Source organism: Branchiostoma belcheri, unplaced genomic scaffold (assembly GCF_001625305.1).
Source record: "Branchiostoma belcheri isolate BF01 breed outbred unplaced genomic scaffold, Haploidv18h27 scaffold9, whole genome shotgun sequence".
Classification (NCBI taxonomy): Eukaryota; Metazoa; Chordata; class Leptocardii; order Amphioxiformes; family Branchiostomatidae; genus Branchiostoma; species Branchiostoma belcheri.
In genome coordinates, this window is record NW_017804575.1 from 5,327,897 (window position 1) to 5,353,564 (window position 25,668).

The 25,668-nt window shown below is 42.0% G+C and overlaps 1 protein-coding gene across 1 annotated transcript in view; it reads left to right on the plus strand.

Moving 5' to 3' along the window:
- LOC109487846 (protocadherin Fat 4-like) overlaps positions 1-25,668 on the plus strand; it is a 122,511-nt gene that overhangs the window by 85,163 nt on the left and 11,680 nt on the right. The window contains exons 6-8 of the mRNA XM_019791938.1: positions 5,846-6,026; positions 8,888-9,141; positions 14,020-18,809. Of these exons, the coding sequence (XP_019647497.1) occupies positions 5,846-6,026; positions 8,888-9,141; positions 14,020-18,809 (5,225 nt within the window). The remainder of the gene's footprint in view (positions 1-5,845; positions 6,027-8,887; positions 9,142-14,019; positions 18,810-25,668) is intronic.

The following is a 25,668-nucleotide window of genomic DNA, read 5'->3' on the forward strand; positions in this document are numbered from 1 at the left end:
CCAGTATAGGCTATGTGTAATGAACAAGTGCCTTTTAATGGACTTTTTATGAGAAGAATTTACAATGCGCTGTAAATGTTATATGAAAACATTTTGTTTCTTTCATTTTACAACACTGAGACTTGTAATAGTGGCTTTTCTGAAGGTCATAAGTACATTGTTTTATTACAGGGTTCTAGCTAGGATTTAATTTTAGCGTAGTGGCACTGGCCGCATGGTGAGGGAGCAAAGCAGAGCTTTAAAAAATTTGAGCTTAAAAAGAGGTCATTTGAGAGATACCCAAAGGGAAAAAAAATGTTATTTCTAAGGTATGTACAATGCATCTTTGATTTTTCACATTTGATCTGGCATTCTTGAACAAAGAAATACAGTCACAATGCCCATATGCTGTATTAAAAATTAGCATAGGGGGGAAATTTAGCGTAGGGGGTCAAAATTATAGCGTAGGGGGGAAAATTTAGCATAGGGGGTCAAAATTATAGTGTAGGGGGCCCCTACGCTACTTTGTACTAGCTAGAAGTAGTAGAACCCTGTTGTAGAGGAGAAGTGAGCACCCATCCCCTGCATGTTAGCACACTAACTATGAGCTTCGCTGAGCAGAACTGTACTGTTTATGTCCAAAACTTCCATCTCAATGCTTCCACATCAAACCCACAACACCAACCCTAAACACTACCCCTGCCGCTGTACTTGACCTTGATTTGTCTTCCCTGAGTCAAGGTCGTCCCACATCAATTCGTCTGTCAGCGGGGTTATAATGGGCCTGGGAGTGTTTAGTTTGAGGTGGTTTCTCTGATCATCATTTTACATATTAGGTGGATCTGTGACATATTTAATCAGAGCCAGGCTTATACAGTGTAGGCCGGGTCAGGACAAGAATCTGGTTCTTGGATCGTGTAACCTATTAACTATAATAACAGCAGGCATTGTTTGGAATATGATATCAGATGGAAACAGCATTTGGTGAACGTTTTGTCCCTGCACAATTATATATATATTACCTTCGAGAAGAAGTTATGTTTTGGTAGCATTTGTTTGTTACAGTGTTTTTAGTTGCATACTTTGAAGCTATGGACAGATTCTTATGAAATTTGGTATGTGGTTAGGTCTTGACCTAGTAAAGAAATGATTGAATTTTGGGCCCTCTGGCATCTTTCCTTGGTACTGCAGGAGAACATTTGTTTTGCCGATGGTCAAACGACATGTACAAGTCTGAGGTTCAAGTAATAAATTTGTTTTTGCCTGTTAATTATACCTGGATTATGAAGAGGTGACCCTCATGCCCCTATCGTCACCCTGCGTTCTACTGTTACCCTGTCCTTTATCCCTGGCTTTTTTCTGGAATTTCTTATCTCCCAAAACAAGTTCAATAATGAGATGATTAGTACTGAATGGAGAAAACAGAAGCTTATAAGAAACAAAGGCTGAAATTGTAGCATACCCAAATAACGTTGTTGTTTTGCATTTTTTAACATAACTGATAATCTGATGTCTTAGAACGATTGATTATCATGTAGCAATTGATGTCCACCTTCTAAGTATGCTGAAGGAAATGTACGGATTGGACAGATTTTTAAACTTGTCAGCAAAACCGTTGTAAAGTCTGTAAAGTGATTTCACTCTGTTTAAGACAGGTTTGCAAAAGTTAGCAAGTTTTAAGGTTAACAAGTTTTTGTCTTATATTAGGCCACACCAAGTAAATTTTATGGATGACGTCCTTTGGAGACCCTGAACCTAATGCGAGAGGGCGAAAAAAAAAAAACAAGTACGGCCCTAAAAAACAAGATGCCTAGATTAGAATGACAAAATTGTTAGGGCACAAATTGAATGAGGTGTCACAGTTTAACAAGCAAGAAGTCTTTTATTCATCATCAAAACAGCAATAAATCAGGTGGAACAGTGGACAGTGAAAACAGGATGGTAATAGACACTTTCTTAGCGTTACGGGTTTCACGTCAATCTGACGATTTGCGGCACTGTCGTGACTCTTTGGTCATAGTTACAGGAAGTGGAATTTCTTGTTTTTTAGGAACATGCCAAAATCAATGCGCACACGGACGTCATCCATAAAATTTACTTGGTGTGGCCTTAGAAAAGAACCTGATTGCCCTAGTGGACTTGATAACCTTTTTTCAAACACTATAGACTCTCCTGTGACATGCTGAAACTAGTATAAGGGTGATACACTGAGAAAGATAGACAGGGACGGCGTTGTTTTCCTGCCGTCTGTCCTCCAAGGCTTGGACATTTTCCAGATGTTTCACAAGTGATGAAACTGTAATGGGTTTCTCACCCACGTTTGAAGCTATGCTGAAGGTCTGGACTAGACAGTGATAATCCTGTAATGTCACTACTTCAGTCACTTTCACATCAAAGAGTTGTGTCAAGGAGGTCATGTTATGTTTTTAGAAGGGTTGGTTGGATGGTTGGTTGGATGGTTGGTTGGTTGGTTGGTTGTTTGGTTGGTTGTTTGGTTGGTTGGATGGTTGGTTGGATGGTTGGTTGGTTGGTTGGTTGGTAGGTTGGTTTGTTGGTTGGTTGGTTTGTTGGTAGGTTGGTTGGTTGGTTAGGTGATTGACTAGTTGGTTGTTTGGTTTTTTGGTTGGTTGGTTGTTTGGTTGGTTAGGTGATTGGCTAGTAGGTTGTTTGGTTGGATTGTTGGTTGCTTAATGAGGGCCTGCAAGGGGGGGGGTCCCGACAACACTCTACGCTGAATTCGGAAACCTCTCGATTACGCTTTACGATAAATTCCAAGTGGCTACAACGCATTACGTAGAATTAAAAAGCCAAAAACGCTCTACGCAAAAATATTAAAGCGGTCCGTCTACGCTCTACGTAGAATTAAAACGGCCAATTACGCTCTACGGAAAAGGGCTTGCGGGGCCCCCCTTAATTGATTTGTTGATTGTTATTTTGGTGAAAAGGGAACAGGTTAGATTTTTTATTCAAAATTTCAGAAATATCTTACATAAACGGAGATAATGGCTGAGTTTGTCTAGGTTCGTGCTCCTAGTTTTGCCTGCTCTTAATGTATTATTCTTAACAACCTTCTCTATTGCTGATAACACCTACCTATTCTTATCATCAAGTTTTTTTTATCTTAATGGACCGACCTTCAGTTCTCAATCAGACGGTACTTAACCTTTGGCAAGCTAACCCACCAAAGGCCAGATGTCTCCAATTTGCCAACCTCAAAAATTCCCCAGAACACTCTACTTGAAGTAGGCACATTGTTTGATGTAGTTCAATATAATCTCCACCCCTGTCAAGTTAGGAGGCTGTGGTACTATACATGTATCAGTCTAACACCCCCAGCTTGCTTTAACCAAGTAAACTCACTTAGGCCACAGCAAGTAATTGTTATGGATGACATCAGCACGTGCATTAATTTTCGTCTGAATTTGGGAAAAAAAAAGAAATTGTGTTGCCTTCTGACAGTGGTCAACATGCCAAAAATTTGCCATGTCTGTTGCCATGCTGGAAGGTGGATGGCAGATAACTATGAAGAGAGGAGACAAGAAAAGGCTCTGATTTAATGTTTTGTTTCTTACTTTGATGCAGTGATAAGTGATGTTGGCTGTTTATATGTGATGTTCCCACTGAATCAAAACCATTTGTAGATATATTATGATTGAGTCAAAATTTTAAAATGTAGGAACCTTGTTTTTTTTGGCCCGTCTTGTTTTTTTTTCGCCCGCTCGCTCCTAGATTTGGAGTCTGCGGAGGATGTCATCCATAAAATTTACTTGCTGTGGCCTTAGTTTGACTTGCGTCACGCACCTCCTTGGCCACACAGACCTGTTTGACTGTGTCCTCTCCAAAGAAAGTCAAGTTTTTGTTTGCGTCATCCGGTCTCACAGCTTGGGTTTCAAGTTTGTTCTGCGCTAGATCCGCCGACTTCCTATATGTACAAGCTGCTCTGTCCCTGTTCACAAATATTTGGAACTAATATTTAGATGAAGAAAGAAGCTAGCTTTGAAAGTACAGTGACTGTCACTGTTTTTCTGCCCTACTTTGAGGCTGGTCTCTATAAAAACAAAATACGACAGACATGTTTTCTTTCAATCATAAATTGCGTTTGAAATTTACAGTAGAAATTGTTCCCTTGTTCTTCCTTTTTCCTATTTTATTTTTTTGTTTATGTGTAACAACTTAAGATGCTTGTACTGATTGTGAACTTTAAAACAAGATTTAGTCATTCAAGATATGGATGGTATATTTCCTTCCTTCAGGCCAACTTGTCTTATCGTATCTTAATATTATTATCATTTAAGATAATTTTTTGTTGTGTCATTATGTGTTCCTTGATTCTTTCCTTCAGGCAGCCTAATTTTGTTGCCAGGCAACACTGTAAACAAGGTGTCTTATTTTGACCCTGGCTTAATTGAATTACTCTAAATTCAACTTTGAACTTTAGCGTAGATGCAGTCTCTGGTTCTGTATCTGACGTAAAAGTTTATTAGTCACTACTTCTACTGTAAGGAGGAATTTTCATGTTCCCTAGTTTCAAGAGAAACAGGTGGTTGCAAATAGAAATACAGAGAAATTAGTTGGATTTTCTAGTGGTTCATTCATTCATTCATTCATTCATTCATTCATTCATAATGCTTCATTCATTCATTCATTCATTCAGTCATTCATTGATTCATTCAGTCAGTCATTCTGTTCAATGCCGTTTGCATAAAAACAAAGATTGTAGTACCATATCGTCATCTTTGTTTTTCTTTCTTTTCTATGTTCCCTTTTGCCATGAATTAAATTAGGGTTTGTATTCCTCTGTCGCGTCTGGAAATTATCCTAGCTTACCGGGGCACAAGAGCTGACCCGGTGATCTCTCTCAGGGTCCAGTTTATTTTCACCCAAAATAGCCAGGGAAAAGTCACAGTAACAAGGCAGCTTTCCTGTTTGTCAGCGTGGCCCTGCGTCTTGTTGTGCTTACACTTAGGAAGGAGCCAAACTCAATTTGTGATAACAGTCGGGAAAGCCGGCGTAAGTCGCCAAAGCAAACACGCGTATCTAGGTGTGTTGGGATTTCATTTCCACGTGTTGTTCTTCAGGTTGCCTGGATTTAGATTGAAGCTGAGAAAGGTGAAAATTTGATCTGAATTTAAGACTGGAGAAGATACGAGTTTTAGAGTAATTGAAACAAAAATACCAGAAATTTGTCAGGAAAAAGGTGATAAAATTGGGTGTACAAGAATAGCAGCCTTGACTAGCATTGGCAAAATACATAATTTATTATGTCATGTCTTAAATTAGGGTTATGACTACCTATATAACAGGTAGGAATGGCAGAGTCTGCTTTTTACAAGTTCCATCTTTTTGCTACGAGTTTGGGAACCACATAATTGAGTTGGCAATGCCCTCTCTTTCAACACGTTCACTTAGACTGCAATAACATGCGGTATCTGTTAGAGGCCCTGTAAAACACTGACAGGTGGGAGTCCTGTTGACATGAACACTGTTAAACTCTTTCCGCATGGCTACCATGGCTGAAATATTTCTGACAGGCTCTTGTCTTGTATCATTAGTGACAGTATAGGTTTGTAAGATGCACTGACTGGATGCGAAGCTTTGCAGTGCAGATTAGTTATTGACGTTTTTTGGCGACACCACTGGAGCGGAGCCAGTGGGTATCATTACCTTTGGGTATAAGTTTTCAAATACCTGTACTTAGTCCCATTCTTATAATGTATGTTTGAATGTCGGATACCATGGAGGCATCAGTACCAGTCTCTTATGTTACTTCCTGTCTGTAATTAAATTTGACGATTAAAGATTTAATATAGCTTAAAATGTGTATTTACTTTTAAACTTATCATCAAATTTTCTTCTGTTTCTCCAGGTTCTCCCAGACTTACAGGAACAGGGACAGTCCGCGTGCTTGTTGATGATGTCAACGATAATACGCCAACGTTCGACCAACAAACCTACACGACAACCATCGCTGAAGATGTACCAGTGAATACCGACGTGCTATTGGTCAGCGCTACTGATCTGGATGCTGGGCAAAATGGAAACATCAGGTGAGAAATTTATCCGTTGTGCTTCCCAGTATATATTAGTCGGTTTCATTGTTTGGTTTGATATCATGGTTTATGTCCTACCTGGGCCGCAATTGCGTTCGATACGGGTGTTCCGGCCCGTGTGATAACTAGCGGTACGGCCCGGGGGTTCTTAACGCGTACGGCCCGGGGCTTCCAAATGTTCCATAGAACGATTTGAACGCGTTTCGCCCTAACCGCATGCACCAGTTTCGAAAATTTGAACACAAAATTTGGACGTTGGAATTGATGTTGGTGCATTTGTTTTGGGTTAAGAGACACCAAATGTTCGCTCATTTCGCATTAAAAAGCGTGTTTTCTTGGGTGGGTATGACATAAATAAAATACAACACGGTGTATTCCGCATCACCCTCGGTCCGAGCCCTCCAGCGGGTCGGATCTCCCTCCGGCCTTCGGCCATCGGGCAATACGATGCACGGTCGGGCTGATACATTGGGCGATACGGAATACCCCGTGTTGTATTCTATATTTATAGCAAATGGACCAAGGCCTGGGTATAGCTCTCACAGGTAACTTTCTATCCGTACGTGCCCATACCTCCTTACCCCTCTTCAAACTTTTCCTGTTTACTACCAAAGGCACAGCGCAAATCGTAAAGAAAAACAAACTGGTTTTATCAGATGTTGTCAGAACACTTGTTGTTGTTACAGAGGATGTAAGGCTGGTGTGATGTTACCTCTGTCTGTGCCTAACACCCATGGAAAAGTCTATTGGAGATTATCGAAATATGTTATAGACATAACGAAGATCATATTTGGGTAAACAATGTCTTCCTACTAAGTGCGTATTAACTGTATTTTCTTTACCTTATGCATTCTGCATTTCTCTTCATACAAAAAGTTTTAGAACTTCGAAATGATGACCAGAGATTTGCATAAAAAAGTATAGAATTTCCTGTGGTAGCACATCAAAAATCTGGGCATAGTGCTCTGTACATAGCATCTGTTCTTCATCTGATGACCAGAAAAAAATGGCTTCTTGTAAACTAAAGCACGATCTGGATGGAGTTCCAGGTGTATGGTCCAAACTGAAGCCATTAGACGAGAAATTTTGTTACCTCCAAGAAATTTGTTACTTCCAACTATGTCATCCCCAAAACAGGTCTCGCTATACTTCCCGTAACACATTCAGTTCTGTCTCTCTACAAGGCTTTTAAAAGCTTAAGACGGCATTCTTCAAAGTTCACACTTACTAAGGTGTAGTACCAAAGTCTTACAGGTCACGCAAGTGTGTGTGAAGACTTCCTCTCTCCAATCTTGTGTCTTGGCATGTCTGAATGGACCTATACCATTATTACGTCACAGTTTGTTTACCGCAATGAATGCCGGTCAATCGACGTTTATATTGTACAGGGGTGTGTAGCGCGGTGTGTGTTTGTGTAGCGTTAGCCTAATATAAGGCTTTTAATACAGTACTACTTTCGTCTAATGTCACAACTAAATCACCCATGCGTCATGTAATGCTGTGTCAACACAACAGACGCAGCAAAAAATCAGACATACCTTAGGCTTAGTTTGAAAACTTTGAAATGATCTTTATTGAATTTCTTTAACTGACCGTTCTAGAATGTTCTTTAGAACAGGTAAACAAACTGTGACCTAATAATGGTATAGGTTCATTATTTTACAAGAAACAGAGCCCTGTCCCCTAATTTCTCAGTGGTACGTCCCAGAAGTTTAGTGATCCATGTAACACGATACGCCTCCCGATCAAATGAATGGCTAGCCTGGAGTGTTTGGGCCTAGATTGAGTAGAAATTGTTCATAAGTCGACCCCAATTTATTGCCTGATTGAGCCAGAGGTCCATCTTGACTTGCAATTGTCACTTTTGACCTTGAGGTGGCAACCCTTGGCCTTGAAGGCCAGAGGCAGCACCCTTGGCAGGTGTTGAGTCTTCCTTGACAACATCTTGGGGAATATGTCTTCTAGGATGTCTCTTGGAAAGAGACGTCAGGTCTAAGGAAGCAAAGGAGACAGCCTTCAGCAAAGTTGTCAAGAAAGCAATCTTTTACCAGTGAGCTACAGTTGAAACTGAACCCATTTTGAATGTTGGCAATAGATTAAAATAGTGAATATAGGAAAAAGATTATTAATTTCTGCCTTTCTATGAGATACAATTATATATTATAGATTTTGCTGCCATGACCAATTATAATTTCGCTAATAGGCCACACATGCGCCATAGTGTCTCAGTCAGGTCGGGACCCAAGCCTTTATTTCCCATGGGTATATTACTAGCTCCAGGTGGTCTAGGGAAGTAGGAAGTGTCTGTCTTGTTGCTGTAGGCATGACCAAGGCCAGGGGCTTCCCACCCACCCACCATAAACACAGATTTGTGACTGATTTACCACAGATACCAGGCCTGCCCCACTTCTCAAAGGGGGCCCCGCAAGCCCTTTTCCGTAGAGCGTAATCGGCCGTTTTAATTCTACGTAGACGGACCGCTCTAATATTTTTTGCGTAGAGCATACATGTTTGTTGTATTCGGCGTTTTAATTCTACGTAATGTGTTGTAGCCAGTTGGAATTTATCGTAAAGCGTAATTGAGAGGTTTCCAAATTCAGCGTAGAGCGTTGTCGGGACCCCCCCCCTTGCAGGCCCTCCTCAAACAATGAAGAAATTTTAGAGAAAAGACCTCTGTGTTCAATTATTTTTGTTCATCCAAGAATAGATATTTTGTTTGTAAGTCAGTAAATGCTCTAAGATGATCCAGACTCGTTTTTTGGCCATTGTCATCGCTTACCATGAAATTTGTTGAATTTTTTGGCGACACCTCAAGGTAGGAGCCTTCTTGTCTCACAATCCTTGTTCTATTGCCTCAGATACACGTTGACGGGAGACCTTGGTGACAAGTTTGAAGTGAACCCTTCCACTGGTCAGATCATCACCATTGGGCTACTGGACCGGGAAACGCAGTCCCTCTTCACCATGGTCGTGACGGCCACCGATAGCAGCGCTTCAAACGCTCGCTCCAGCTCTGCCACGGTGGTCGTCACCGTCAGCGATGTGGACGACAACGTTCCCGCGTTCGCCGACCGTTCCATCGACGCCTACCTACCTGACAATGCTCCCACAGGTGAGTTTTAATTCTTCATCATTTTCACTGTCAGCCATAAAGATTCTTTATACATCTACAGAGAAATTAAAGATTTAATTCTTATGTATTGAGATTCTTGTATCTCAAGTATTGAAACAAAAAAAAAAGAATGGGGAAAAAATTGTAGTCAGAAGAGAATAAAAGTACAATCATGTTGTGTCAGTAGGTTAGATACCCGACAAAGACAGCAAAAAATTCATACAGTCAATCAAAGGAAAGCAGTTGTCTCAAACACATCTGTATTTCTCAAAGATTTAGATTTCCTTTCTAAAAATCTATACTTGCCTGCCCTAGTTGTATTCCCCTTGAGGGGGTAACCTATCCCTTCAGCTTTGACTGCAAGACTTCCCCCAACAAGGGGAAGTGGTCCTTCATTTCCCATACCAACTGTAGCACCCTGCAGCCCCGGGCACTAGGGCTGCGTACCTAAACGTAACATCAGGTACAGGTACAGGTACTGGTACAGAGGTTTAGGTACAGGTCCGGACCTGTACCTGTACCTGAACAATTTGACAAATTAACACGTGTTCTTCACTTTTTCAATCATGACACAGAAACAATAATAAAGTGTTGGAGGGAAGGGAAAATGACTGACCTCTGACCTGATTTGAGTTTGTTGACCAATCACAACCCTGGATCAGCCACACTCTCGCGATGTCTCGTGAGAATGAGGATCTCAAATCAATCGACGGTGTTTACGTCTTTTCCAGTGCTAATTTTTCGTGTTTGTGGTAGGATTTACCTATCTTTAGTCATATACATGGTGTAAACTAGCTATTTCGGTATATACTCGTTACTTCATGATCCGGTATTTTGGACCTGTACCGAAACGATTTTTACGGTATTGGACCGGTACAGTGTACCGGTCCGCAGCCCTACCGGGCACTGTGCTATCACCAAACCTGCGCTGACATGTCAGTCAATTTCCACCTGAGGTATGTGTAGAAGCTGAAAATGCCATGGATACACCCCAAAGGCCAGCTGCTTCCTTTTCAATCTCCACTTCATTCTGGAGAGCTACTCCAGAGCTGATTTCAATCTGCAGCCTGGCCAAGCTAATTTGATTGCTTGTTTAATGTTTCAGTTTTTTTTTTTTCAGTTTTCAGTTTATTTCGCACTTTAAAACAAAATGTAACAATACAAATACAAGAAAATATAAATGAAATGTAACAGTGCAGGGAGGCCGGAAGCATAAAATGCTTATGAGGAGGCCTCCCTTCATAACATGATTAACAATTCAAATAAGTCGGATAAATAAGAAATAACTTAGGTAACGGGTAAATGAAACAAAACAATAAAATACAATACGATACAATACTATCTATAATGAAAAGTAGTAATGAAAGTAGTAAACAAGGAAACATAAACAAAAATTAGGAATGTGTGGGGTTATTTATGAAAGCTACTTTAGTATGGTTTTTGAAAATGGTGAAGGAGGGACTAATTTGTAAAGTTCTACTTAGGTTGTTCCAAATTGTTGGGCCCCTGTGCGTGATTGTAAATTGACGTAGATGTCTCTCTGCATGTTCATTGTATACTTTTTTGTTTAAAATGATCAAGGAAAATCATGATCAGTTGACAGAGGTAAAAAAGAAAAGATGACTGCAATTCTGACAGAAATTGTACTTTCTTAAAGATTCAGGTCTGGAGTATCATTTTATAGCAAATTATGCTTCTATCAGCCATACATGTCATGCAACTACAGCTTACAGTACTATATAGAAAATGGAAACAATTTATTTAAAATAGATTATTCAACTTCGTTGGCCTTCAGTGAAGCTTCAGAGAATTTCCCTCAAGGTTCAGAAGCAATTCTCACGGACTTCTTCAAGACTACAGAGATAGTGTCAGGCAGTTTTCTTAAGATATCCCACCTGTCACAAGCCATTCCTTATGGTGGATTGAATCTTAATTTGATCAAAGATTCTCTATATCTGTATTCCCCAGATTTTGCTCCAGGAAGTTCAGTCACTTGCGTACAGAAATAAAAAGATAAATGTGGATTTTGGTACAGAAATTCAACCATTACGCACATGTCACAGCACAATTGTCCTCAAGCAGATCTACAATTATTATATCTATTGGGCCACACCAATTTGACTTCTTGGTTAACGGATTTTTCTAGAAAAATAATGGAACGGGCGGGCGAAAAAAATAAAAATAAAAACAGGCCTCGGCATCCTATTATGGCCCAAAATGGTACGATAGGAGCCATGAAGCCAACACACCAGGCTGGTTCAAAATTTAAACAATGAATTTTGAACTTTTAATGATACCACTGTATTGATAGATGGAAAAAACTGTAACAACTAGGAAGAAAAGGAATTTCCTCAACTGTTGGGGGCAAAATATGAGCATTTTTGAGTTGATTCAGAACCAGAATCTTTTTTTTTTTTGAAAATCAGAAAAAAATGAAGAGGTGAATCCGAGAACCAACAAATTAAATTGGTGTGGCCTTATATATACGGTCAAACGATACCTGATCGCCCTACCAATGTCAGACTCACTAGATAGAAATCTGTCATCACTAATTGACAAGCTAGGATTTCCTCATCTGTAAACATTGATGCACTAAGAAGGTTGGTAGATTGATAGCCTGGTTGGGAGCGGTGATGTTTCAATTTTCTTTTCTCTGGGGTACCCAACAATTCATCACCGACTTAGGCCATGTTGATTTGATTATATGGATGACATCCTCCGGGAACCCCTAAACTGATGCGCGCGTGCGAATAAAAAAAAAGTTTTGCAAAAAAAAAAGTTGTTTTTATTATGAAATCTACGTGGTCATGAGGGTTGAACAAATGGGACAGAATATGGTTTGGCGAATTATCTAGTCTTCAAGTTCATTTCTTTACAATTTCGTCTTTTTTCGTTTGATTTTGGCATTCTGCGACATTGGTATATGGTTTTTGCTCATTTTGCAACTGTTTTGTACTATTTACAGTATGGTTGAAAACTTTTTTTTTTTGGAAACGGCAGAAAATTTATGCGCGCGCGGATGTCATCCATATAATCAAATCAACATGGCCTAACATGTAAGAACAACTACGGAAATGGGAATAGATGATGCTGACTAGTACTCCCTGATATCCTTCAAAATCCTAAACAAGTACTACAACAAAGATTTTATTATTTTTTTGACACTTAGATGCCAAGAATATAAATTAAATGCATACTATTATACATGTGATATGTACAAAATACCGACAAAAATATTTGGGTGCACTGGTGCACCCACAGAAAAAAATTGGGTGCACAGCTCCAATTTTGGGTGCACTAAGGTGCACATGCAACCAGTATTTCGAGCCCTGAAGATGGGTGTCTAAAATGTGACGATCTTTCCTGAAAATGTAGTAGTCGTTTTAGGGATGTAGCATTTCCTCTTGGAAGCGTAGCATTTCTTCCCCAACTTGTACCCATTATTCCTTGGAAATACAACATTCACTTCAGAATCTGGACATTTTGATCAAACCATGGGGGCAAAGGATTATAAAAAGATTATTTTTTTGAAGAGCCCTGTGCTCCCATGTTTGGCCCTCTTTGCTATTTTACATTGTAGTTAACCTTTTACCAATTGTTTACAATAGGGCTGTTGTTAGAAAGATGCAATTATCTTTTTCAATACATTGGACACACAGGAAGACAGACTAGAAGGTAACAGTCCTGATGTTTTGCCTAACTTTCGCACAAAATGGATTGACTGGTATGCAGCTCAACACAGCAAACTGTCATGGCTTGAAAAGAGATCCTCGCTTGCAAAAACATGTTAAGGAATTCTTTTCTTGCTACGCACATGCCCCATGATTAAACCTACATCGCCCAAAAAAACAAGGGTGAACTTCTGTCCTCTGCTGATGAGGCATAAGACATGGTCTGTGCATCTCAAGACAAGTGGACAGACACCTTAAGTGGTCCTTCAGCACCAGCGTTTACTTGGGTACGCTGAGGGCAAACTCTCCCGTCCAGCGAGTTGTTCTTTTTTGATAGAGACATCAAAACGTCTGGTGGCGTTGTCGAAAACGTCATGTCGAGTATGCCAAACATAAGCTCTCTGCCATCCTGATATGTTTGCTCTTTCTTCTCCAACTTACATGTCCATTCTTTTTGGGCTACTTGAACATGGGTACCTTAATCCCTTGGAGACAGAATTCAGTCTGGAATTTGCTCATGACAAATGTTAAGTAAAGGAATTGGCTTTATTTGTGGAAGGATTTGGTTGCTTTTGAGCAAGTAAACAGCATTGTCAGACCACCTAACCCACAACATGCCAGATGAACTTGGCAACGGACAAGTTCAGGCAACTGGGGGAGTCATACAGGGTTCACTTAGGACTAGCCTGACCTTCAAATGACCTCCGTTATCCAACATGGTGGTCTCAGGCCCAGCCTCCCCCATGGGTAGAGGAAGTAAGGGGTCAGGATCATGTTCTGCTAATTACTCAGATAAAGCACAGAAGAGTTTGGGCTGCAAATTGTTGCTATCGACATGCGTGTTCCTGTACTCACCCCGCTTCCGGCCCGGCTAAGTTTGGCCAGGTATTTCCTGTGTACTGGGAGAGTGCTTCATGTCTGCCACACTCGAAACAACACATTACTGTCTGTCTGAAACAACTGTGTCATGTTGGCTTGACAAGTTGACGTGATGGCCCGTTCTTTGGAGAACTTGTCAACTTACATGTAGGAACACTGGAACACTGATCTCTTTGATTAGATTTGGGAAGTCACTTTCTACATGGCAATAGAAGTCCTCCTTTTTGAACCATATTTCATGAAACAATTCATTATAATTTTTTTTTAAGGCCTAAGGTTTCCTTTTTATAATACGAGTTCTCAAATTGTGTTTTTGTATGTTTTTCAGGTACATTTGTGGCTCTTGCCTCCGCTACCGACCCAGATGAAGGCACCAATGGCGACGTCCGTTACTCCCTCTCCGGCAGCGACGCCAACCGCTTCAGCATCGACAGGGTCACCGGGGTCATCTCCACGGCGATGACCCTCAGCGACACCAGTAGCCAGTACAACCTCCAGGTCACCGCCAGCGATCTCGGACCCAATCCTGGTACGGATACGGCCAGCGTCACCATCAGCTTCCAGCCTGCTGCAAGCTTCCCCACTATCAGTGTGGGCACTGACACGTTTAACTATCCAGAAACACAGTCTGTTGGGACTGTACTCACCTCTGTACAGGGCAGCTCGTCAAAGCCATCACCAGCAAATGCCATCACGTACCACATCGCGGGTGGAAATAAGGGAGACGTGTTTGAGGTGATCCCTTCCGGCCAGGTACGTCTGAGAAGGAGCCTGAACTATGAGGAAACAAGCTCTTTCAATCTATGGATGGAAGCGAGGGACAGCGATAGCCCAGCGTTATCCAGGTACCACAGGCTGAGGATAGCCCTAACTGATGTAAACGACAACCCGCCAATCTTTTCCCAAGATCCGTACGTTGGCTCTGTCGGAGAGAACGAAGGAACATTTACAAGCGTGGTGACAGTGTCTGCCTCTGATGCAGACTCAGGGTCAAACGGAGAGTTTGAATACAGACTCCGAGCTGCAGGAAACTTGGACAACTCCTTCCAAGTTGACCCCAACACCGGTCTGGTCAGCACCAGAAGATTCCTGGACAGGGAGCAACGGGACAGCTACAGTCTTGTAGTGGAGGCAGTTGATAAGGGCTCCCCAACTCTGACAGGCACTGCTACAGTCCTCATTACTGTAGAAGACAAGAACGACAACCCCATGCAGTTCCAGAACCTCTACAGCACCTCCATCTATGAGGATTCACCGATAGGTTCATTTGTCATACAAGTCAGCACCACAGATCCTGACATTGGCACCAATGCCATGGCCCAGTACAAGTTCTCCCTAGACTCGCAGTACGCAGAAGCTCGGGGCAAGTTTAACATGGGACGTGACAGCGGGAATGTCACAGTCGCATCCACCCTGGATCGAGAAATCAGTGACCACTACCAGCTCCTTGTCATAGCAGAAGACTCTGCATGGGAAGCAAACACCCCACTGTCCATCACTATACTTGATGTGAACGACAACCCACCTCGCTTCAGTGCTCCCGTTTTCGAACGCAACCTGCCAGAAGGGATCCGTGCTAACCAGCTGGTAACAAGACTGGTAGCAACTGATGAAGACGAAGGCACGAATGCGGAAGTCTTTTATCGCATGAAGACCCTTTCAAATTACTTCCGCCTTGATGAGAATACTGGGTCTATCTTGACGAAGAATTCCCTGGAATTTGTCCCCGAATGGACTGGCACCACCAACCCTAACCACCACCAGTTTGTGGTGATCGCCACCGACCGTGGCACCCCTCCTCTGTCTGGAGAAGTCACCGTGATCATTAACGTCATCGACGCCAATGACCACGCACCAGTCTTCCAGGAGGTGTCGTATTTCAGCCCTGTGCCAGAAAACGCACAGATCGGAGAGATGATCATCCAAGTCTACGCTGTGGACAACCAGGACATTGGCAGCAACGCTGAGGTGGAGTATTCCATCACAGGTGGCAACGGAACAGATCTGTTCAACATTGACAGAACAACAGGCTGGGTTTCAGTCAGCTCATCCCTGTCTAATCGTCAGAACGTCTGGTACTCTGTGACGGAACAAGCCCGCGACCAGGGCAGCCCAGCTCTGTCTACCACCACAGATGTCTCCATCCTCGTGACTAACGTCAATGTGTACGCACCAGATTTCTCCGCTCCATCCTACCAGGTGACCATCGAGGAGAGTCGCCCAATGAACAGCCACGTCTTCACTGTCGTAGCCACAGACAGAGACGCAGGTGTCAACGGTGAGATCAGGTACTCCATCGTTGGAGGTGACGAACGTGGACAGTTTTATATCGATCCTCGGACGGGGTCTGTAACAGTTGCAGGGGTCTTGGACTACGAAACCACGCCGACGTATCACCTCAACATCTCTGCTCGTGACCGCGGGCTCCTCTATCGTGAGAGCTTTGTCATCCTCATGGTAGACCTCACAGATGTTAACGACAACGACCCGATGTTCGACCCCGCAACGTACGACCCCAGCATTCCTGAGAACTCTCCAAGCGGCACGTCTGTCGTCATGGTAACAGCCACCGATGCAGACACTGGAGCTAACGCTGCGATCAGGTACCAGATCACTGGAGGAGACGGTCGGGACCTCTTCATCATCGATCCAGTTACTGGTGAGATCACCTCCCAGGGAGGCCTGGACTACGAGCGGAAGCAGATGTACACTCTGCAAGTCACAGCAACCAATGTGGAGGCATCCTCCAGGTTTGGCACCTGCACTGTTAACATCCACCTCTCAGGAGAGAACGAGTATGCTCCAGTCTTCCTGCAGAGACTATACACCTTCGAGATTTCAGAATCTGCGGAAACAGGCACAACTGTGGGTACAGTGTATGCGACAGACAGGGACGACGGAGTTGATGGCATTGTGGACTACATCCTTGTGGGCAGCAGCAACGACAAAGGATTCGCCATTGGTTTAGAGAGCGGAGCCATAACTGTAGCACGGAGGCTTGACAGGGAGACGTCCAGCCATATCATTCTGTCCGTCATTGCGAAAAACCGTGGCAGCATCCTTGGTAATGACATTGACGAAGTCCAAGTGAACATCACCATCATTGATGCTAATGACCCTCCTGTGTTCGAATTCAGCCTGTATGAGGGGCATGTGAGTGAGGGAGACAACATTGGCACCTCAGTTCTCACCGTGTCTGCTATTGACAACGACTTGAGGGCAGATTTCAGATCCTTTGTGTACGGCATCCAAGATGGGAACGAGGGCACTGCTTTTAGCATAAACCAGATCAGCGGCATAATAACCACGGCAAGTCAGCTGGACCGGGAAACTATTGATACCTACAACCTTACTGTCACCGCAACAGACTCTGGTATTCCTCCGGCGACAGGCACAACCTACGTTGTTGTTAACATTGATGATATCAACGACAATGGCCCTGAATTCGATCCACCAACTGTCACAGGTTACGTCCTAGAAAACAGTGCTCCAACAGAAGTGATGACGCTCAGCGCCACTGATCCTGACCTCGATCCGAACCGCGGACCATTCTCGTACCGTTTGATTGGAGGACATAACTCCCAGTACTTCACCCTGGAACAGAGCAGTGGCCGACTCAGCACAACCCGTCTGATCGACCGCGAGCAACAGAGCGACTTCTACTTGATTGTGGAGACCACCGATTCAGGGTCCCCCTCCATGTCCTCTACCCACACAGTCCACATTGTTGTGGAGGATGTCAACGATAATCCGTCCACACCGCGTACCGTCGACATCTACATCCACAGCCAGGATGGGTCGTTCCCAGGCGGACCAATAGGAAACGTGCATCCAGTTGATCCGGACGTTGGTGACACATTTAGCTGTACCATCACTCAAGGCAACACCCAGGTCTTTGCCATCCCCTCCTTGTGTAATCTCAACACTGGTCGAATCAACACAGTAACTGACTACACTCTCCGAGTGAGCGGAGACGATGGTGTCCACGCTTCTGTAGTATCCACCGTCAGCGTCCATTTCCGAGAGTTCACCACTGACGCGGTAGCCAATGGCATCATTGTAAGGCTCGACAACGTAACTGCCAGCAACTTTTTGAAGAACTCCTATACAAACTTCATCACCGCACTAAACGGCATTTCAGGGGTCTTCAATACCGTTCTGTACAGCATGGAGAATACTGGAGAAGATCTCGACCTTATTCTTGCCCTTCAGCAAACAAACCAACAGTTCATGGTGCCACGGCAAGCTTCTACGGCCATCACAAACAGTAAGGCTAACATCGAAAGCAGGGCAAGTGTTTCCATTGTTGCTGTGAACTTTAACCCTTGCGATGACAACCCATGCCAACATGGTGGCGTCTGTAGCAAATCCCTTCAGGTCACCTCGGCCAGGAACATTCTGGAAAGCGATCCGGTGATCTTCGTGTCTGTGGACACAGGCAACCGTTTCACCTGTAGTTGCCCCACAGGTTACACAGGGGATAGCTGTGAGACTGAGATAAACGAGTGCGATGCAACCCCCTGTCTTAACGGAGGCACCTGTACTGACGAGATCGGCACCTTCAGCTGTGAATGCCCACCTGGTTACCATGGCAACAGATGCCAGAACGACGTCGACGAATGCAGCAGCAACCCCTGTCGGAACGGTGGGCAGTGCCTGCAAGGGCTGAACGACTACACCTGTTCCTGTGCGCAAGGCTACACCGGGAAGAACTGCGAAATTGACGTGGACTACTGCGTCTCCCAGCCGTGCCTCAACAACGGCACGTGCACCGACGGGCAGACGTCGTACTCCTGCCGGTGTCAGTTCGGAGAGAAGGGAGACAACTGTGAGATCACCAGCTACGGATTTGAAGAGGTTTCCTACATGCAGTTCCCGGTGCTGGACCAGCGTAACAACGACATCATGATCGAATTCGCAACCGTCATGACAAACGCCCTCCTCTTGTACAACTACGATGCTGAAGAGTCAGACTCGTCGGATTTCATCGCACTGGAAATCATCGAGGGGAAGCTGCGACTGTCGTACCAGCTGGGAGATGGGATCACCAGGATAGAGGTGGATAGGAACGTGGCTGACGGACAGTGGCACACGGTCACAGCCAGGAGGAACGGAAAGGTAGGGTACCTTCTGATCTGTTTTGATTTGAATGAAATTGTCACACCTATTGAAAGTGCAAACATCACATTGAGATCAAAGGAAGTACTAATTAAAACATATAACTGATACATTATGCAAATTGCTATGTACTAAGGCCTGGAAAGACATTTCAATAAACTTGTGGCCACCTGTTAGACTGTATCTTCAGATGGCTTGTGGCCACCTGTTAGACTGTATCTTCAGATGGCTTGTGGCCACCTGTTAGACTGTATCTTCAGATGGCTTGTGGCCACCTGTTAGACTGTATCTTCAGATGGCTTGTGGCCACCTGTTAGACTGTATCTTCAGATGGCTTGTGGCCACCTGTTAGACTGTATCTTCAGATGGCTGCCCCAGGTGAACATCCTTTAGGTCAGCATTTTCAATCTGCATGCTTTGAGCATTGCTGGAATGCTAAATAAACAAAACAGGTGTGTCCTGTCATTGTTTCATCTGCGAGCAATAGTGAGACATTGCCACAAAGCTTTGTAAACAGGAACAGAAACAATACTGCTCACCTTGACATTGGTCTGATAGAGCTTTGGGGTCTCTTTGAAGTTGACCTAATCTTTGTTGTGAATCATAATTAGGATGACTTTGCATCATGAACAAAAAGAAAAAACAATGGCAGTCAAAAAGGGAACAAAACTCCTGATCCGATGGATAGCTTTTTGGCATGATGTTCTTGTTTTGGCATCAGTGGTCACAATGGAAAGATTGCCTATCAACAAATTCTTCGATTGTTGCTGAAAAAACAATACCAGCTAAGTGCCTTCAGCCGGAATTTTTTTACTTGGTCGGATACACTCCTTAAATGAGGTGTTAATGAAATGGCAGAAATTTCAATTTTGACGTGATTTTCTTGTTTTGGCAGCAGAAGTCACAATGCAAAAATTGGCACAACAAATCCGGAGACTGTTGTCAGAAAACAACATGTCTGTGTTTTGCCTTTAATGTTGGAATTCTTTTCAACTTGGTTGCACACTTTCTTGTAAGGCTGGCAACGGAATGGCTGGAATGCAGATGCCGTGAGAGCTTGGCTAATCTGCAGGGATTAGAGCACCTTAATTCAGTCCAAACACTGGATTTTCCTAATTCTTCCGTCCACCTGGGATCCCCGTCCATGGAGAAGTTGCCTCTGATTGGGAATTTTGCAGAGCTAACAGAATCGGACCTGGCTGGAGTTAGTTTGCCTCTAGAAATCTTGTTTGTCTTCGTAAGTCTGGGTTCTAATCTTGTAGTGGATTCCAGCAAAGGTATTTCATAGACCAGGAAAATTCAAAGTTGTGTAAAATCAATATATACTGATGCCTGTTGCACAGTGAAAATAGATAGAACTTGAATTTTGGTTTCTTTACATGATGAATATTAATATCCTTGCTTTACCAAGTGGTGATTTTGTTAAGTGAATATCAGAAATCAAACCTATTATTATTATTAATCTAGATGTGTTGTGGAAATGTTATCTTCCTCAGAACAATGTTAAAGAAAAAAAAGACATTTTTCAGCGAGTCTTAGAAAGAGATTAGAAAGTTGCACGTAAAGTTTTTAATTTGCTTTTAAAATTCCCTACGGAGATGTAGTTTACTGTTAGATGGTCCACAAGCTATTCCATTATTAGGCCACACCAATTTAATTTCTTGGTTAACGGATGTTTCTAGAAAAATAATGGAGCGGGCGGGCGAAAAAAAATAAAAATAAAAACAAGCCTAGGCATCCTATTATGGCCCAAAAGATACATGTAGGAGCCATGAAGTCAACACACCAGGCTGGTTCAAAATTTAAACAATGAATTTTGTACTTTTCTGATACCACTGCATTGAAAGATGGAATAACTGTAACAACTAGGAAGAAAAGGACTGTTTTCAACTGTTCAGGGCAAAATATGAGCATTTCTAGTTGATTCTGAATTTTTATTTTTATTTGCAAATAAGAAAAAAATTAAGCGGGCGAATCCGTTAACCAAGAAATTAATTTGGTGTGGCCTTAGTGTTTGTTATGACTGACATTAATATAGTGATGACTTAATGCTACAGCAATGAACAGGCTTAGACTTTATGAGCCAGTATAGTGAGGGGATTACTTCAGGCTTACCCAAAGGGGACAAGGAGGCCTGCCATCTCAGACTGTCAACACAAGCAGCTCAGTAAACTCACCTGCAAGCTCTGTTTGCTGGGACCTATGGTTGTGTTGTTTTAGACACTCTAGATGTGTGAATGCTGTGGGTATTTATTTGAATGCTGGAAAGGTATTCTTAGTTTCTCTTCCTACCTTGTCCTGGCAGAATAGTCCATAGGGATAGAACACTTTACTGTTAATTCATTTATTTCCGTATTCTACAACCTAAATTTGTGGTAGGGGAAGGAGTCGTTCTCTGAGTTTTAAGTTTGCAATCAAAACAGTTCTGTTGTAGTAAGTGCAGTTAATGTATATTCACAGTGATTCCTGATGTACTATTCTATACTAGTCATACAAGAATAGAATACACAAGATATTTGCCTTGAAGTTGTTTGGCGGATTTTCCAAATTTTAACTGGTTTTAAAACATAAACTAAAGGATTTTCCAAATTTTAACTGGTTTTAAAACATAAACTAAAGGATTTTCCAAATTTTAACTGGTTGTAAAACATAAACTAAAGGATTTTCCAAATTTTAACTGGTTTTAAAACATAAACTAAAGGATTTTCCAAACTGGTTTTAAAACATAAACTAAAGGATTTTCCAAGTTTTAACTGGTTTTAAAGCTTAAACTAAAAGATTACATTTCGTACTGTTACACAAAAGTGCTAGGACCAACGCTTTCTTATCACAGTGCCTAAGGCCACACCAATTTAATTTCTTGGTTAACGGATTCGCCGCTTCATTTTTTCAGATTTGCAAATAAAAATAAAAATCCAGAATCAACTGCAAAATGCTCATATTTTGCCCTGAACAGTTGAAAACAGACCTTTTCATCCTAGTTGTTACAGTTATTCCATCTTTCAATGCAATGGTATCATTAAAAGTTCAAAATTCATTGTTTAAATTTTGAACCAGCCTGGTGTGTTGACTTCATGGCTCCTGTCGTACCATTTTGGGCCATAATACGATGCCTAGGCCTGTTTTATTTTATTTTTTTCGCCCGCCCGCTCCATTATTTTTCTAGAAAAATCCGTTAACCAAGAAATTAAATTGGTGTGGCCTAAGTGAACATCAGTGGTCTTGTCTGCCAGGTGACCCAAATCTACAGGTGAAGTCTACCTGTATACATGTGTTAAGATCCCTGCGTGGCCCAAGGCACTTCGCATTGTAAAAGTACAACTGATAAGAATGCCTGACAACTATCAGAATGTGCATCTTAACACCCCTAAGTGCTAAGAGCTTTGCTTTTCTACTGTTTGTAGAATAGTAGACTGACAATCATACACTGGGAAGATGGACCCGCAAGCAAGCCTTAAACCAGTCACGCCAACTCCTTATCTCACAAGAAAGCTGAGACCAGTGACGCAGATTCCTTATCTTGCAAAGTACAAGATAGCTGATATGGCAACCAGCCACTGATCTGGAAAGATAAAGAATCTGCAGTCATTTTACTAGAAAATGTTTGTGAAAAAAAATCATATATTTTATGACACATACTGTCAGCCTAACACAGAATACTACTGAAATGCGTTATCGTTTCTGACAAGCAGACAACCAAAATGTCTCATTATTCTGGCCTAAATCATGAATCATAACTAGACTGCAGGTGTCCTTATGAATTTTGCCTGGGGGAATAACTCTTCACTAACAATCAGCTACCGCCGGTGACCCAAAAGATGAGGGCAACAGGACTATTACAGTCTTCAAAGGCAGAAGTGTGTAACAGTGCAAACTAATATGTGGGCATGCTCGGGTCATATGTCCTACACAAAAGATGTGAAAACTGGTAGTACCAGTTTTTTGGGAGGGAGTTACCAAATGTAGAGGTGTACTTGCATGCATGGAAGGCCACAAACAATTGTCCATTAGGCAAAAGAAAGACAGTCTGGGTTTTAAACGCTTAGCAGGCTGATAGCAAATAGTTACATAGGGTTTTGAAAGTTCCGTTTTTGTGGATATCAGGTGAAAATTGTGTTCATAAGGCCACACCAATTTAATTTCTTGGTTAACGGATTCGCCCGCTTCATTTTTTTCTGATTTGCAAATGAAAATAAAAATTCAGAATCACCTGCAAAATGCTCATATTTTGCCCTGAACAGTTGAAAACAGTCCTTTTTATCCTAGTTGTTACAGTTATTCCATCTTTCAATGCAATGGTATCATTAAAAGTTCAAAATTCATTGTTTAGATTTTGAACCAGCCTGGTGTGTTGACTTCATGGCTCCTATCGTACCATTTTGGACCATAATAGGATGCCTAGGCCTGTTTTTATTTTTATTTTTTTTTCGCATGCCCGCTCCATTATTTTTCTAGAAAAATCCGTTAACCAAGAAATTAAATTGGTGTGGCCTAATATATTAAAACATAGAAAAACATACATGTTGTACATGTAGACACCTATCTCTATTGACTGTTTTGAATGATTGCATGCAAAATTGTTTACACCAGTACTCTATATTGTGTAGATATATGATATCATTTAGAACTAGAGTTCCACGATCTCATACCTTCGCCAAATGATGTTAGCCTTTATGATTAAGAAATTATAAATGAATCCCCCTGATTGTGCGAATAGGATCCTATATTGCATCAATTATATCTGTTGATCATATTCTACACCAGAAGACAGTCTTATCTTATCAATGCATGCCATTATAGCATGTCCTCATAAACTATGCAAATGAGGTCCTTATTTGAATAAATTATGTTTGATAATGTTCACCTTCACATAACTTTCAAATATCCCAAGTATGAAATTCCAGACATTACCACTATGTAATTATAACATTTTCTCGTTAATTATGCAAATTAAGTCTTCATTTGCATAATAGATATCTGCCTGTATTTCTGCCGTTCTGCATTACATATATCACAAGCTTGAATAGTCCTATCATGGAATGCAGCTGATATACACACTTTCCTTATTAATTATGCAAATTACATTAATATTTGCATAATTGTAATAACATTATGTCAAGCATCACTTCAGCTACCTACATGCCAAAAATCACGACGATCCATCAATCGGTTCTTGAGTTATCCGCCTTTAAACATTTTTCAACTAATGCCCCTGCAATTCCAGAGCAAGCCGCTAGGGGGTCCAAACTCACGTCACTTGTTCCCCAGCACAAGAGCTACCTACCATCCAAATTTCGTCACCCTAGCATGTCTAGATCACGAGATATCAAAACCGGAAGTTCAGCTGCAGTACCATAACAAGCCATTAGGGGGCCCAAAATCTAATCAGTTCCACGTCTCATGAAGACCTACCCACCTACCAAGTATCAAGACAATCCATCTTAGCCTTCTTGAGTTATCGTGCTCACACACACACACACACACACAGACACACGAACGCCAACGAAAACATAACCTTCTCGGCGAAGGTAAATAGTGAAAATGAATTATACTAAATATAATAGTTTCAGTACTCTATCAAAAATTGTCTGTTGGCTGCTTTTGTCAAAATTATTGTACCTCGATTCACTTAAGTTTGACAATAATATTGCAAGGTTTTCAGCCCAACAACAGACTAATAGAATCTGGTAAACAAGTCACTGTTTAGCCTGAGGTATGTGTACTAAAACATGAAAAATGGGTAATCCACACAAATGATGAACAATCTCGAGTAGTAAACGATCATTTTGGTTACAGAATGTCCGGAATAGCTCAGGGACGGATCAGAACTATATGGGGTATATAAATCAGTGGTTTCCTTTATTTGACCAGGGAGGAAATTCTTTGCTGAATCATAGTCTATATCAGACTTCTCTGTGGTTAGATACAGTAGAAAATCTGTATCTGTAAAGCCTGTATAACCGCCTTTCGGCGTAACACACCAGCTTCGCAGGCACGCGGCGCGGCGGCAGCTGGCTATATTACACCGATCGACTTGTTACACCTAACCCTTGAACTTCTAGCTCTAGACATTGTTTAAAGCTATCTATTGACAATGCCCCTACTGTACTTGGTGACAGTGAGTTCCACTCTGCGATAGTTCTAGGAAAGAATGGCCCAAATATGGTAGATGCCTTGCCAGAGGAGTAAGATTATTCACAATTGTACCACCAGGTCCAGAATTAAATTTTTCCTACCACCTGGTTAAAAGATTTTATCAATGTTCTTCTACACTGTTTTAGATAAGATATTACAAGGTAGGGATCGGACCTCCTTGCTCTGACACTTCCTGATCTCTCTTAATCCTCTCTAATCCACAGCTAATTCACAGGCTTAAGTCATAAATTTGAAGGTCACCTCTTGTAGGCTGGAGGCCTATCTACATGTAGGCAGCCAAATGACCAAGACTTGGACATGTCAAATATTTCCCCTTTTCTTGGCTCTTCCTACATAAACTCTGCTTTCCTTAGCTTTTTATAATGTTTTTGCGAGATGCAAGCATCGTTTCTTCAAAATATTGATTGGTGGACATTTTTACAAAACTATGTATTATTGTGTTTACCTGGTTACCTAGGCTACAAGCAATACTGTATTTGCTGAAATCATCAAGGATGTTTCCCCTCAAGTTCTCTTTCTCGGCCTCTTCATTTACAGTGTAGCAGGAAGTAACTTGTGTATCACCTGAAGGGTTAGACTACAGCTGTACATGCGGGATATCCCTGCATCCTGTAGTTTGTAAACAGTTCAGGTGTTTGCCTGAAAGACAGGTGGTGTGTGCTGAGGTGTAGTGGTTAACAATCCAACTTCTGTATTGCAAGGT